Source organism: Haemaphysalis longicornis, unplaced genomic scaffold (genome assembly GCF_048455015.1).
Source record: "Haemaphysalis longicornis isolate Haplotype H1 unplaced genomic scaffold, Haemaphysalis longicornis Haplotype H1 scaffold_12, whole genome shotgun sequence".
Lineage (NCBI taxonomy): Eukaryota > Metazoa > Arthropoda > Arachnida > Ixodida > Ixodidae > Haemaphysalis > Haemaphysalis longicornis.
Genome location: NW_027526225.1, coordinates 85058174 through 85074120, shown reverse-complemented (window position 1 = coordinate 85074120; position 15947 = coordinate 85058174). Strand labels below are relative to the sequence as shown.

The window sequence follows — 15947 nt, the reverse complement described above, 5'->3', positions numbered from 1 at the left end:
TGTGTGTGTTCAGTGTAGAAGCATACCCGCCACAGTGGCTCAGTGGCTAAGGCGTTCTGCTGCTGAGCACGAGGATGCGAGTTTGATTCCCGGCCACAGAAGCCGCTTTTCTAATGGAGGCGAAAAACAAAAACGCCCATGTGTGCGAGATTTCGGCACACATTAAATATCCCCAGGTGGTCAAAATTAATCCGGAGCCCTCCACTACGACACGCCTCATCGCCTGCATTGCGTCGGCGCGTTAAACCCTACAATCAATCAGTGAATAAGCATTAATAGGTCTGTGCCTTTGTATTTTGCTCTACTTCTCCGCTATTTTGTCTACGCAAAACCCTTGTGCTGTAGGAGATTTCAGCATGATGGTTTGGCAACTTGATCCGTGAGAGGTCTATTAGTAATAGCACTTGAGGTAGGCTTTCATATGTTCATAATGGATTAGTTCTGGATGCAGTGGCTCGGTCTGCGCTCATTTCAAAGACATAGCAATTAAATAGAGATTGATTACAATTATTTGCGACACCTTGGTAGTGTGTTTCGAGCTCTGCGCACATGCTCCATGATCCGTTTCAGGATCCCCAGGGCAACACGGTGGAGTCCATTCGGGAGTGGATGGGCGACTTCAGCACGCTGCCCAACGTGGCCAAGAAGATCGCCCGCATGGGCCAGTGCTTCTCCACGACCGAGGAGTCGGTGACGGTCCCCCTGCACGGCGAGACCATGGAGGACGCGGCTGACATCGAGGGGGGCACCCACCCGGAGTCGGGGAAGCCCTACGTCTTCTCCGACGGCATTGGCATGATCTCCGAGTCTCTCATGGAAAAGGTATGCGTTTGTGTTTGCGGAAAGACGACATGGTAACCATTGCACTCACCTGGTTCTAAATTCTAACCCTTTGATACCCAATGTTGCTCAGGAGCAACAACTCAAACAATATTTTTTCCTCTTGCACTTTGTGGCTTTTTTAACATTTAACACCATCTGTTGACGGACAAATGTTCCCGAACCTTCAAAAATAGAAAACGAGAGGGCAGCGTGTACCTTCGTGAGCTAAAAAATTGTCTTGCTTAGGCATGTCAACTCGCATCGAGCCCAGCGGCTCAATAGGATAGTGACAGGCTAGCGAAATTGTGCAATTTCTTTATAATTACAAATGATAGCGATACATACTTTGTGTTATTGTCTTCACTTGAACCATAAATCATGCTTATCAAGGTAGCTCTCTTGGTCAAGTGATTTATGGGCAGCAAGTGCCCAGTGTTTCCAAGTGACCAGTGGGTCATTGTGTCTGTCCTAATGAACCAAAGTTTTTTTCTGATTTCATATTTGTGATGTCGGAAGTTCTTTTAGACCGTAAAAATGTTTTCGCACTTGTAAGTGGAAAATTAAAGAACTAACACGAAAATTTTATGTTACACTTTTATTGCTTCAATCGATGCTTAATGGTCTGGCGAACCTGAAACAGCACTTCAATAATTCAGCGCGCGATAGTTCATTACATTGAACGGCCTGAAAATCGTTTTTTTTCAAATTCCCGCGCTTTCATCCCGAATGGCGCATATTACAGACTCCTGGCTTGACCTCACCGCTTTGTGCGAACGTCACCGGCGCCCGCTTGAGAGGGTGTTGCGCCCGCTCGCCGCTCGTGGGGCCGCGCGCATGAAGTGACGTCATGAGTTTTTGACGAGTGGTGTCGCGTCACTTCTTTTTCCGCTCATGGAGTGATGTCACGCTGATGTCCATTTGCTGAGTGCCGCTCCGCGCGCTGCTCCGTCGGCGTGATAAATGAGATCCAATTGAACTATGTTCTTCGAGTCGCAGGCCGCTCATATTTCAGCCAGGGTATTCTGTTGAGTGAAGGAAGCGAACTGTGCAATAATATTAGCGCCGAAAATTGGTGTCAGCGCTCCTTTAAAGTTTTGGGCATCAAAGGGCTAATGCATCATAGAATTTGTTGAGCACTCATCTGGCTGTAATAAATTATGCTCGACTATGGACGTAGGAGGCTGACCACGTCCCTTTCCAGCTCCCTTGGCTGCTCAATAAAAAAAATGTTTTTTACCACCACCACCACTGACTATGGTCGCTGAGGTAAGAAGGAAGAACAAGCAGGCTGCTCAGGCTGTTTGTTATTACAGAACGTGATGTCTCCTGGCCCAAGGGAGAATTAGGCACTGCACGTACAGTAGCCCACAAACTGTGCCTGAATGATGGAATGCGTGGTGGACTGCCGTCGGTGCAACAGAGCTATGGTCATCACACGCAAGGTAATGCCTCCAGTATGTTTACAACGGCCAGTGATAGCTGGTGCACAGATCGTTTTAGCTGCTTTTTCGACGAGGGCATTTCAGCAATTTTAGCTGGCGGATGTGAGTGCATGCACTTTGGCAATGCTTTGCAGTATTTTTAACCCGAAACTAACTCGGATTAAACATTTTTTCTCAAAGTATCCGAATTGTTAGCATTGCGTGAAATTTCGGCACATATGGGTTAGCTTGCACGTAAAGAACAGTGCACGTACCATTTATTTTGTTCAATCGGCAGTCTACCGACCTCGCGAGGCATGCGAGCAGTTTTGTGTTGCCGCAATAAGGAATCCTTAAACGGTCTACAGGGGCGCATGAGGCGATGCAAGTATAGACCAACAAGCGTAGAACCACTGCTGTAAACCGTGCAGTGTCACCGAGGCGATTAGGTGTAAGCGAAAAAGCAGGCGGAGTGGTTTGTGCACCATCTATCACCAGGGGCTGTGAGCATACACAGAGCGTTATCTCACAGCAGATGATTACTGCTTCGTAGCACTGGCAGTAGTAGTCCCAGCCATGCGTTCCGTCGTTCTTGTTAAGTTTGTGGGCGACTGTACATCAAGAAGTTCCTCTACTGCAACTTCATCCTGCTCGACGTGGGCTCCGGCTGAGTGCCAAATAGCTTTGCGTGCTGTTGAGCAGCCGTCCTGCTGCCAAATGTATGAGTTTCTTGGGAATATCATGCGCTAATACATACAGTTTTTTGGAGGGAACTTGTTCGGCTTGCAGGAAACAGTTAAGCAGAATTGCCATACACGATGTCTATTAAATGTGAGAGCACCTGCCATCATCCTGTGTTTTTAATAATTTCCGAAGGAAATTCCCCTTGACTTTTCACGTCTAATAATTTATAAGGTGCATAGTATCCTTGTCATACGGCAAATCTAATGTCATTCAAAGTGAATGGCATTAGCTGTTAATGACATTCGGTTTGACAGTGTGGATTTACATAGCGAGGTGACGATTAGTGAGCTCGCAAAATCCCAAAATTGCATTTCAAGTACATCTAGAGTGTTTTCATACAGAATATTTTTAAAAGATAATGAAAGGTTATTTTTTTGAAATAAAAAATAAGGAAAATAACTGGTTTAGGTGCCATCAGTAGACATCACAAGCCGAGACAAGTCCGCAAAAAATCCGTATTAGGGTAGCGTGTGCATTGGGGACGAGATTTTTTTTGCTATTTCTTGTTTGTCTTTCTTTATTTGAAAAACAACATGAAGGGGAAAATAAAATTGCTAACAGCTTTTAGCAACAGTATTCTTTTGTTTATTACTGAACTTTCTTCTCTAGTGAAAGGCCACTGCTGTCGAGGTTACTCATTTGACTGCTGAATGAGCTCCCGAACGTCAGTTAACCGCTAAATGCCATTCGCCTCAAATGTCATTCGGTATTCTGGTGTAGCGCCGAATTAATGACATTTAGGGCGAATGACATTTACTCTAAGTGTCATTAGATTTGCCGTTTGACGGGGGTATAAGTTTAAGAAAATGGTCGTAGAATTTGCATGCAGCACCACACCACGGGGGGGAAGGAGAGAGGTCAGAAGATTAACTTGCTGTCGTCCGCTTTCAGGTGTGTTCAAAGCTGGATCTCACGGAAGTGCCGTCCGCGATTCAGATCCGCTATGCGGGCTACAAGGGCATGCTGTGCATGAACAACACCCTCGAGGGCGACAAGCTTATTCTGCGCAAAAGCATGAACAAGTTTGCCTGCTCCACATCGGACAGCCTGGAGGTCATCAAGGTTTCATCACCCTGTGAGTATGAAGTGCAGACAGACGTCGGGATGTGATGCCACAGAGGCGTAGGAGACTAGAGAAATTTAGTTTTTGAATTTAAGTGGATGCCTACAGAACTTATTTATTATTAGAATGTTCATAGCCTACAGAACTTATTTATTATTAGAATGTTCATAACTTAATTATTTGATTTTGGAAATGTGAGAAATAATAAAAAAAAAACCATCTCCACTAACATGAAACCTGGGTAGGGGCAAAGCATGCAGTTTATAAGTGTATTCTTGGCGCCTTGGCATTTTTGCCAATGGAGGTGAAACCGTTGAGGGGTAGAGGTATACAGCTTTGCTGTAAAAGTCTCTTGTCTTTGAAGCACGAAGCTCTCTAGCGTGGGGCGTAAACAAGTGTCCCGGTGTTTTTTCAGCATGCTTTATGTTCTAGTGCGAGGGATAAACGAGTGTCCCGGTGTTTTTTCAGTACGCGTTACATTCTAGCGCGAGGCGCAAATGAGTTTCCCGGTGCTTTAGTACCGTGACTACATGAGACGATTACGACGACGACAGGAGACGCCAACAGCCCCAGCCTCTAAGCGGCTTGGCCCCTAAAAGGCTCTTGACAAATGCCACTGACACACATCATGCAAGCAAAGTACAGGGACAACGTGTGTTCTGGGAACATGTAGTGCCCCCTTTTCTATCTTACAGAGCGGCAAACATCGAACCCTACTCACTAGCACACAGTTTCTGGGCAGTCACGATAAGCTCCGCCTTCTGTGACAAGTATTGATTGGTGATGTCTAATGCTGCTTTTGTGCTACTGTCAACAGGGGAAGAAGGATAGTGGTATACGATTACCACAACCAGAGAACAAATCGAGCCAGAGTTTTGAATGAACACAATTAACTACGCCAACACATTCTAGCCATGGAGTCCCGTAAACACTCTCACGAACATCTTGCAGTCGAAAGGAAAGCAACCGTTGTTTTGCATCTTTCCGCTGGAAGTTGGCATACCACATGTGCTGGTAGCTCTTGTAGATGTTTTCCACTGTTAGCCAGCACTACCCTGTTGCCCAAGTGCCGTGCAAACGTTGCGTGGGAGGCTGCTTGGCATTAGCAGAGATGCACCTTTAATTGCTGCCTGCGACTGGCAAAGGCTGTTATGATACGTGTGACATTCGGGGAGCTCCTCAGCTGTGTTGAATGCATACCCCTCTCAAAACATAAGGAACTTTATAAGTGTGTGCATGTGGGCACATTTATTGCACAAATAAAGCATGCAACATGCATAAACATGCGTATAGAATTTGTGGTGAGCATTGTTCCAGCCACCATTAAAAAAAATTGTCTCTCGCATAAAGGTGCAACTTGTGTATGCTGTGTTTTAAAAAAGAATTGACAGAGGTGTGTGACTCATACAGCAGTGATGCTTACGGCACTCAACTGTGGCACATTGCTTGAGAAGACGCAAATATCTGCCAAGTACTGTACTAGCATATCATGTTTTGCTGCTTGGATTAAGTTGCTGTCGTTGGGACTAATAATACCCCTGTCACACGGGCACTTTCAATCGTGATTGAGTCGATCCGGATTGAGCTCAATACAGAGCTCAATCCGGATCGGGCGCTGCTACACGGCAGTTTCAATCACGATTGAGTTGATCTGGATTGAGCTAGTACAGAGCTCAATCTGGATCGGGCGCTGCTACACAGCAGTTTCAATCGCGATTGAGTCTATCGGGATTGAGTTCAATGCGAAGCTCAGTCCAGATCGGGTGCTTCTACATAACAGTTTCAATTGCGATCAAGCCCGACCCTGCTCGAACTCAATCCTGGTTCCCTAAGTGCGATTGAGGCGTCCAAGTACGATCGAATGAAAGCGGCGATACTCTCGTCCCCGCTGAGTAACGGCACAGAAGGTGACAACTTCAACTAACTCCACGTGTCAAATAACTTGACCCAAATAAGCGTGTGGTAACATTTACATAGTTACATATACCTACGACTGCGCGAAGTTACCAGACGCTGGCCACGGAGTACTTTTTTAGCGCCATCTGGTGTACATACATGAGTGCAACTGGTGCAACTTCTCGATCGGGATTGAAACGTGCCGTGTAGCAGCGGCAGTGCGTCAAGCATGCTCAAAAAGTCAATAACACTTTGCTTCAATCCGGATTGCAAGTGCCCGTGGGGCAGGGGTATAATAATGGTTCAAGATTCCAATCTTGCAGCATGCTGTCTGCATTTTCCTTGAATTTTTAGCACTTCAGGGGGAGGCATTTGAGTTGGAGGCATAAACTGGCAGGCACATTCGTGCCGAACTTATGCTATGCATGTTTGCAAGGAATTTTTCATCTAGCCCTGTTCAAGAAATGAGCGCAAAGCTACAGAAAAAGAAAGATAACTGTATTTACATGGGGTAAAGTCCTTCTATACTAATGAACGTGGAGGTCTGAAAGACCTCGCCTTCCTTCTCTTCCTTTGTCGATCAAGGCGTTGTGCTGCTGAGCACGGGGATGCGTGTTCGATTCCCGCCAGTGGCGGCCGCTTTTCTGATTGAGGCGAAAAGCAAACACACCCGTAGGTTTGAGATTTCGGCACACGTTAAAGACCCCAGGCGGTCAAAATTACTCCGGAGCCCTTCACTACAGCGCGCCTGCATTGTGTTGGTGCGGTAAACCTTACAATCAATCATGGCTGCACTCATGATTGGTCCTCTTCTTCAACTTGGTTAATCGCTACGTCCGACGCAATAAAGTGTAACAAGCACAGCCGTGTGGCAAGGAGTGTTCATTGCAGCCGAAATGTGTTCCGTCCAAGACTTTGTAGGTAGCATTTCTTGCAGTCGGTAGGTACGTCAAGCGACAACATCCCTTGCTGCATTCCGTTTGGGGAGATCTGAGTTGCCTAAGAGGTATAAACAGTTACCAAACTCTACTCGTTGCTCATGTTATATTCTCTGAGGGGTGACCAAAGAGTTCCTTGACCGTGCTTCCCAACGATGCAGCGCCGGTGTTCCTGAACCGGCCCCTGATTACCATCCTGGAGCAGCTGGGTGTTCCCGGCCGAGTGTTCCTGGGCCTGCAGCAGAACATGGTGCTTCAGCTGTGCGACGCCTTTGTCAGCAACGAGACGGCGCTGAACATCCTCTGCACCTACACCAACGCCAGCCTTCCCTTCTTCAAGATGCACCTTCGCGGGCTGGCACTCAGTCGAGAACCGTTTACCCGGTCCCTTCTGCTGGTTGTCTACAAGAGCATGATAGGTAAGTGGAGCGGTACCTTGCTTGGGCCACTACAGAACACACTGGCTGGACCCTAACCACTTTTATGGCGGAGCATTAAGGGTAGGGTCCTATGGTGCAGAAAGTCCGGTGTCAGCAGCGGAACTGACCGAGAACCCACTGAAACCCTAGGAGTTTTGTAAAATGCTGCCCCAACAGAGCAGGTGGCACATCTGGCCCTGTCACCCAGAATGCACTGTGTCCGGGTCTTGGCATTGCAGGGGACTTTCCACCGTCATTTTCGATGTTTCTGGAAAGTAACCCCTACCCCGTGTGCTTTTGCCCTGGTATTTTAACACGAAAGTGTTTTATTCCCTGATACATTAGGATTTCTCTGACATCATATTCGTCACGGAAGTGACACCAGTACAACGAAGCAAGCGGGCTGTAAAGGTTGCACCCCTGCACACAGGCAACCGCGGGGAAGCAACCTTTAGTACTAAAGAGTACGTTATACTCAGGTTTGTTCGTTTTTGGGTTTTATATTATAACACGGACGTGTTTTATGCCGCAATACACCAAGATTTCACTGACATCATATCCATCACAGAAATGATGCCAGTACACCTTTGCCGAAGCGACCCGCCAGTAGGACGTCGCTCGCCAAGCACACCCACAAGACAGCTGCCGACCCACAAATCAGGCTCTGCTGCAGATTTCGCTGCACTTTCGTGTTTTACTGATTCCTATGACAGAGGAATCAACCACAGTTTTTTTGTAGCTCTGGTATTCCCGGAAGCGCTGAATTCGAAAACCATCATTTCTGTGTTCTGTATCTGTGAGGCATTGTAGGCTGGGTGTTTCTTTGGTGAAGTGACGGAGTTTTTTCCGACTGTGGTATTTGGATTGCGCACTGCAATATTCCAGTTCTGCTCAGTTGTGGGACTGGAATGTAGTTGGACAATTCAAACTTTAGTTCACTAAACATATCAGTTAACGTGACTGTGGTAAGACACAGTAGTGTCTTTAATTTTGTATAGCTGATTTACTTTCACCTGCTTTGTGAATGGTTTTATTTAACTCCTTTGTTACCGCTGAAAATTGACTGATTTTTAGGGATCTGAGATAACATGTTTTCTGCGCTAAACATATTGGTTAGGCACATATTGCAGTGACATAAAATGCAGATGATTCAATGTCCTTTCTAACGACACAAGTTTTAATTTTTTCGTAAATAATGATTGCGAAAAAAATAATCAAATTCAAAATTTTTGTCTAGCCGTCGAAGAAAATAGAAAAAAAAGAAGTTGTATATAGCAAACCACGAGTAGTAGAAAAAATTTAGAATATACATGTTGTAGGTAAACATTTCAAAAACCCATCCTAGAAAAAAAAATTGATTTGCTCGGTACAATTTGCCAGATAGCACGCGTGGTGCCCGTGCCTTGTGGTGAAGCCGAACCTCTATTTCAAATTTTTCAATTTAGGATGCTTTTCTGAAAGAAATTGGGTGTTTTGACATTATTAAAGATACCAATTAGTCCACACAGGATGTAAAAACACCTAGTCAATGATTACGGCCAGCACAAGATTCAAGGCCAGCAAGTGATGCGAAAAAATCCAGTTGGAGTTGAAAACAAAAATTAGTGGTGGATGCTTGTTGACGTTCTGATCGTCGCTTATCTGTCAGAACTTTCATTTGAAGTTTAATATCATCTACTGACTCACTATGGTATCCCTGCTTGCAAGAATAAGGTGCGATGCACTAGAATCATGCCCAGCAAGCTTCTACCAAGCAGCTGTCACGTTATGAAGAGAGTTCAGCACTATCAGCCTCCTGATTGCAGCACCACCTGACATTTTCGAAAAGAAGGAGTATCAAGCCTCTTGGAGACCTTGTGAAAATAGGCAGTTCTACTAAGCAGCAAAACTAGTCCTCCAGAAATAACCTTGTACCGAAACGAAACTGGCCGGTGAACAGCGGACGGTGTTCAAGGCCGATTGAACCACTCTCCTTGTCTGAACTAATATCCGACGACTTGGTGTTATCTTTCAACTTTCAGCTGAAGGTAATATCACAGAAGTAAGGTGTAGGGGAAGTGGAATCACGAGCAGCGTGCTTTTTTTGACGAACAGTAGCGGGCGACGGAGGTGCCATGGCAAATCGGCTTGCAGTTGGGTAACTGCGTAGTAGCGCCAAATATAAATTTTGCAATGCAAAAACAAAACCGAAACTGCTGGAAACTGACTGAAAATGCCTAATACAATTGTTAGACACGCGAGGGACCTTCAGAAATAAGCTGTGGCAGAATAAAGCTACCCTTTCTCTGAACCAAAGAAGTGAATAGCTGGTGTCATTTTCAAGTAATTATCACCTCCCAACGCTGTCGGATTACAAAGCTGACTACATAATTTGGCATTTTGCAAGCTAGGAGCCCTTTGATAAAAAAATATTGAGGTCAAAGGTGCATAACCACTAGTGGCATGCTTTTTTGTCGAGTGCAGTAGCCACGCCTCCTTTCGTGAAAACACGTGCACCTAAGCTGGCAAAGAACGCCGTCAAAAATCTCAGTGTCACCAGAGCGGGAAAATTTAAACTGATTCTAAAAGCGAAGTGCCTAGACTAACCACTGGGGCGCATTAGGTATACGAGAAACAACTACAGCACGTCGAAATTGGCAGAATAGAGAATCTATCACCTGCGATCGATTTGAACAGGTGCGGTAACAAAAGAGGTAAACGATTACGGTTTAGTTTGTTGGAAGCATGAACACTGGAAAGGCGAAATTTATTGGTTGTCTTTGGATTACGTGCTGATACAGTAAAAGCCTGTTAATGCGAACCCCAAGGGCACGGCACCTGAGTTTGAAGTACCAAAAGCAAACAATAACAACAGTACACTGCGATTGGGAAGCCTTAGGGTGTGTCAACATGCCGATGCTTGAGATTGATTGATTGTAGGGTTTAACGCGCCGACGCAATGCAGGCGATTAGGCGCGCCGTAGTGGAGGGCTCCGGATTAATTTTGACCACCTGGGAATCTTTAATGTGCGCCGAAATCTCGTACACACGGGCGTTTTTGCTTTTCGCCTCCATCAGAAAAGCGGCCGCCGCGGCCGGGAATCGAATCCTCGACCTCGCGCTCAGCAGCGCAACGCCTTAGCCACTGAGCCGCCGCGCCGATGCTTGAGAGAGCCTGTGATTGCATCTTGCCTTTTGTCCCTAAAGGCGACATCCAGCACTCTTTGCTCTTAGAAATGAATGCAGCGGAAAGCCTCATCTCCGCCTTCTTGAAAACCAAAGAAACGGGCAGCATTTCAGTTGGTTGTGACTTCTGAGCAGACAGCCGTGCTACGCCTCATCCTCGTCTTCCTTGTCATCATTGGCAGTGACAGGTTCTGCGCTTCTGACTTGTGATTTGATGCCCTTGTACTTCCAACGATCCGTGGCGGAAGCTGCTCGGGTTCAAATTAACTCGCTTCTTTATACAAATGCTTCTGTGAAGAATTGCCCGGACCAAATCGTACAGCTCGAAGTATCCACAAATTTGAGTGATTGAAGTTCGAATTAACAAGCTTTCACTGTATAACTTTTGTGAGGGATGTGTCTTTTCTTTCCCTCATGGGGAAGTGTCAGAAAGTGTTCTCTGTCCCTCTCCTTCCAGCTGGGCTGCAAGAGAAGGGCCGCATAGCCATTCCCCCAGAAAGAGGTCGCAACATGCTGGGCGTCCTGGATGAAACGGGCACCCTTGAGTACGGCCAGGTGTTTGTGCAGTACACGGCGATCGGCGTTCGACATGGCGACACTGATCAGAACGGTGGCGGTGACGCCCCCACATCCAATGCCAAGGTCCTCACAGGTATGCTTTTAGTGTCACAGTACAGTCCCGCCCGCTTATTACGAACACATCGGTAAACGGAAATCAGTTCGTCATATCCGTTTCTCGCTACATCTGAACATAAAACATAGGTGTACAAATGGAAATGGGAAACGAAGTTTTGCTTTTTACAGTCTCAATTTCTCTAAAACCAGGTTTGCTATAAGTGGGTGACACTGTATAGACCTCGAAAGAAATTTGACGCCTTCTTGTGGCTGCTGTTAGTGTGACCACTGTGTTGAAGAGTTGAGCCGGTGACCGGAGTGATTTATAGCAATACCATATTTGCACGGTTATAACGCGCACCTTTTCTTTGGCTAAAAATAGCCTTCAGATTTGTGTGCGCATTACAGTTGGGCTCAAAACCGAAATTGGCTTCAAAACAGCCAACAGCATTTCAATTGGGCTTTAACTCGTCCCGAAATCCAACTCAATCCAGTCAGAACCAATCTGTCAGCATTGCGTGAGTAAATTTAGGCATACCCATTCTCTGGTGGGTGCTACGGGGCACCAGAAGTTCGCTGTACCTCAGCCAGCTGTTGCACATGCTGTATTTTCATGCGTATAACGCGCCCCTGCATATAACCTGCACCCCCCCCCCCCCCCCCCCTTCCCATCGATGAATAAAAAAAAAATATATCCGGTCCCGCGTATTGCCCGAATATTTGATACAAAAAAGGATGGACCAAAGCTACTACTCAAGCAAATTACACATTTGTTTATGCAAAAGAACTTACCTAGCTGACTAGATGACTTGCCGCATACATTTTTTCAGGCTGGTATATTGTTGACCTGCGTGCGCAAAATAAGTGCTGTCAATGGGATAACTGTGGCTTAGTCGCTATTACTGCTGTAGGGGCATCACAACCTGATGCGCATTGTGGTGAAGCTGCACCAATGGAAATGCCTCGCATATAATCCATACCTCTACTTCACCCCTGAAATTTTGCCATTTTTGGTGCGGGTTGTGAGCGTGAAAATACGGTATTTCTGCTGCTGCAGTTAGCCCCTCGTGTCATTCGTGGAGGCTTTCAAGCGGTACCGTTATGAAGCGTCTTTGAAGGTAATTTTACTCGCCAATAGCGAGAGGAACCAAGCAGCTTCACGGACATTGGGTGTCCAGGAGACAAGTGTGTGTAGTAGGCATAAACAAAGCAGAACCATATTTTCATTCAAGGCTTCACCAGCTACGAGTAAAGACGTTTTTGGATATTTGGGAAGCGGAAGGCTTCTTGGCAAAATTATAAGGCAGTAGCAAATGAACCAACAGCCCATCACACTTGAAATCGTGACTATAAAGGCGCTTGGACTAGCAGATGCTTTCGATGTGCCCCACTCCGGTTGTTTCGAGGCCACCAGGAACTAAACAAACAAGGTTATCAAGCCTAAGGGATATTTGCTGCCACAATTGCATGCGTCAAATAAAATGTCGTCCGTCAGGTATGTGGTACCCTGGTTTTTGCATCTGCGTGGTAGAATTGGCACCAAACAATTTTTTCAAATTTCCGTCACTAAACTTACCTGTGTGTTCCAAAGGGGGTGCATTAGAATATTGCAAATACGGTAAGTGTTGGGCGCTTGTTGTTGGCCAGGGTACACATGCTGGGCTGTATTGTGCTGAATACAAAGCGTGGTGCACAACGATACTAAGGGTTTGACTTGATAAGTGCCTGCCCAGACGAAAATTTGAATGGGACCACTTTGAAGTGGGTTATCGAACAGGCACCACTTCACAAGTGTGGCCATTTTGAAAGTGGAACCGCTCTGGAAGTGGGACCACTTTGGAAGTGGGACCACTTTGGAAGTGGGACCACTTTGGAAGTGGGACCACTTTGGAAGTGGGACCACTTTGGAAGTGGGACCACTTTGGAAGTGGGACCACTTGATAGTGGCACACTGCAGACCTTCGGTGGGAACAAAATCACAGTTTTGCTTCCAGGTTGACACGATTTATTTTAGGCACCCAATCAGAAATTACAACTTGCACGTCACGCTTTCTGGTAAGTCCTGAATTTTCTGGGACATGAAATCAAAAGCGATCTGAAGGGCTAGTTGGTCTGACACGATTAGGAGGAAATGTACTACTAACAACAGGACAAACAGAAAGAAATGGTACACCAGACATCGCAGTTCACCCCGCGAGATGCGCATTTCCTTCTAATAATAGTAAAGATGGTGTGCACGGTGTCCTTCACGAACACTGGTTCTTGCTGCTCAGCGGGTCACTGTCTGTAAAGAAAGAAAGAGGAAAGCATCAACAGGCCCGTGTTTGTATGCGAAAAAAGGCTGCTGCTTACCAGTGCTTCCAGCCACTGTTTTGGGGCTGAGCTGCTTTCTACTTTTGCTAAAGGTAGCAAGTATAAAGCAAGTGCATTTAAGGCCTTACTGGTGTAAATAGAGCATCAATGTGTCTGCACCCAGGTGAAAACAATTCTATTTCTAGTTCAATTATAGCACCAGAAAGTTGGTTGGGCTAAAAGTATTTCCAACTAGAATTTTTTTAGCTGAAGTAGTAGTAGCTACTTCTTGGCGGGAGCAATTTGCAACTTAGTCTGGATTGCTGAAATTTCCAGCTGCATATCTAGCTACAAAACTGGTCTTTTTTTGCGGAACTGGCATCATGCGGAACAGGCATCATTACCAGCTGGAATTCTTTAACTTCATGCTAGTAAATTTTACTTTCCATCATTCTTTTCAGCTGGAAAGTGGTTTTATAGCTTGATTCACTGCAATATCCAGGGTTGCCAGGGGTGGCGATTTGTCGCCAAACTGGCGACTTTTCGAGCCTTGTGGCGACGAAAATTTAAGTGTGGCGACTTGGCTACTTTCTGTCTCCTTTGAGCATTGGTGATTTCATATATTTCTAGGCCCTTCCGACGCCCCACTTTCACGTTCCTTACCATATTTTCTCGCCTATAACCCGCCCCTGCATATAATCCGCACTCCCACTTAAGAAAAAGAAAATCCTCGCGTATTGCCCGCACATTTGATACAGGAAAGGCTGCACCAAAGCTACTGCTCAAGCAACACATCATATACTATGTAGACAGAAAAAGCGTATATTCGGCAAGTATAATACTCTGACTGCAAGGTGAAAGTCACTATTCACTCAGTGTCACTGCTCTTGCTAGAGCTATCACTTGAGCCGCAGTCCTCACTGTTGTACACAAGGTCACCTTCACAGCACAACGCACAGTGCAGCTTCACGGCACAACGCGCATTGCCGTAAAGCTCCACTAAACGAAAAACCACGCGTATTATCTGCACCCCCATGTTGCCACTGAAATTTTCACATTTTTGGTGCTGGTTATACATGTGAAAATACAGTATATGAACTTTCAGAGCACTTCAGCCGTTGGGACAAACTGTACAAATGGAACAGAACAAACTTTCAGGAATATGACAGCGATCTAGAAAAGTCTAGACGAATCGGTCACTAACACACACCACTGTACAACGCTACTTACTTGCACAAATCGAAATTTAGCTTGCTTGTTTTAATATACAGCACTTGATGGCATATGAATAGAGTCAATGCGTTCAAGAAATGCTCTTCGGTTATTTACGAGAGCTTGAGATTTTATGCAGAGCGGTAGGAAGTGTGTTTGACAATGTATATACTAGGCACGGGAATGTAAAGAGGCAGCAAAAGTGGTAAAACATGGTGTGCAGTGAATGCCCATTTTAAGTCCTTCTTATTCTTTGATTTCTTTACCTAAACTTGCATATTTTAGCTTTTTTGTAGACTAGTCAACCGCTGTTGCTTTCTCGCACCGCAGTGAACGAATTAAGTTTGTTATAATACGGTTTTCTACTTCTTGTAATTTGTTCATTTTTCTGCAAAGGTAATCAAAAAGTACTTGCTAGCATTGCCTTGCTGAAAAAAAGTGACTTTCCTGGCTCCTTTTGAAACATTCACTTTGAGGCGGAAACTTTTTCAGCTACTTTCGGCAATTTTCTGCGACTTTTTCTCCTGAGGACCTGGCAACCCTGGCAATATCTAGCTGGAATTCCATCATTTCTACGATGCAATGGGTATTGGCCTATTACAGTTAAACCTCGTTATAACGAAATTGAAGGGGCACCGCGATTTGCTCGTTATAGCCAATATTTCGTTATAGCCGTAGCCGACATTTACTGCAAATATTTGCATTGTAGTTACCTAAAACAAAAAGCGGGCGAAATAGCATCTTGCCGCACGGCGGTAGTCAGCAAAATAAACACATTCCGGTGGTAAAAAGGAAAAGTCACGAACCTACTTTATTGCAGTTCAAAACTCGTATTTCAAACAGACTTGGCTCGAAGAAGTCCGTAATTGGACGTTGATGCACCTTCCTGATGCGAGCGATGGCTCGCTCAGCTGCGGCCGCTATGTTCACGCCATCTTCGCCGCCCTCGTGCGCGCCGAAGTAGCGGCGCAGCACGTCCACCGCATCTAGTGCCTCCGACGCCGTCCTTAGCGTCCTTAGCGCTTCCTTTCACGCCACGTGCAACAGCGCTGACGATGGACTCTCGGTTGCTCATGATGGTGGACAGCGTACTCGTCCACACGTCAGTCTCTTGCCACCTTACCACGGAGTGCACCTTACCTTCCTTCGCGCCCGAGGCGACGGCTTTTATCATAGCCGTCTTCTGTTAAAGCCTGATAGCCCTTAGCTTTCGCTTCCCGCCTGTCGCACTCGCGTTGTTGGAATCACGCGAGCAGTACGATAAAAGATAAGGCTGTAGACTGCCAAAACACACGCAACTACGCAGCGACGTCGGCGATACGAACAGGGGAGGAGGGGGCAGGGGGGGAGAGGAAGGCGA

At 46.0% G+C, this 15947-nt stretch overlaps 1 protein-coding gene across 1 annotated transcript in view; it reads left to right on the top strand.

Moving 5' to 3' along the window:
- Positions 1-15947, top strand: part of LOC144162910 (uncharacterized) — a 36839-nt gene that overhangs the window by 5240 nt on the left and 15652 nt on the right. Inside the window, exons 3-6 of the mRNA XM_077693630.1 lie at positions 571-822; positions 3879-4062; positions 7046-7303; positions 10926-11120. Coding sequence (XP_077549756.1) covers positions 571-822; positions 3879-4062; positions 7046-7303; positions 10926-11120 — 889 coding nt within the window. The remainder of the gene's footprint in view (positions 1-570; positions 823-3878; positions 4063-7045; positions 7304-10925; positions 11121-15947) is intronic.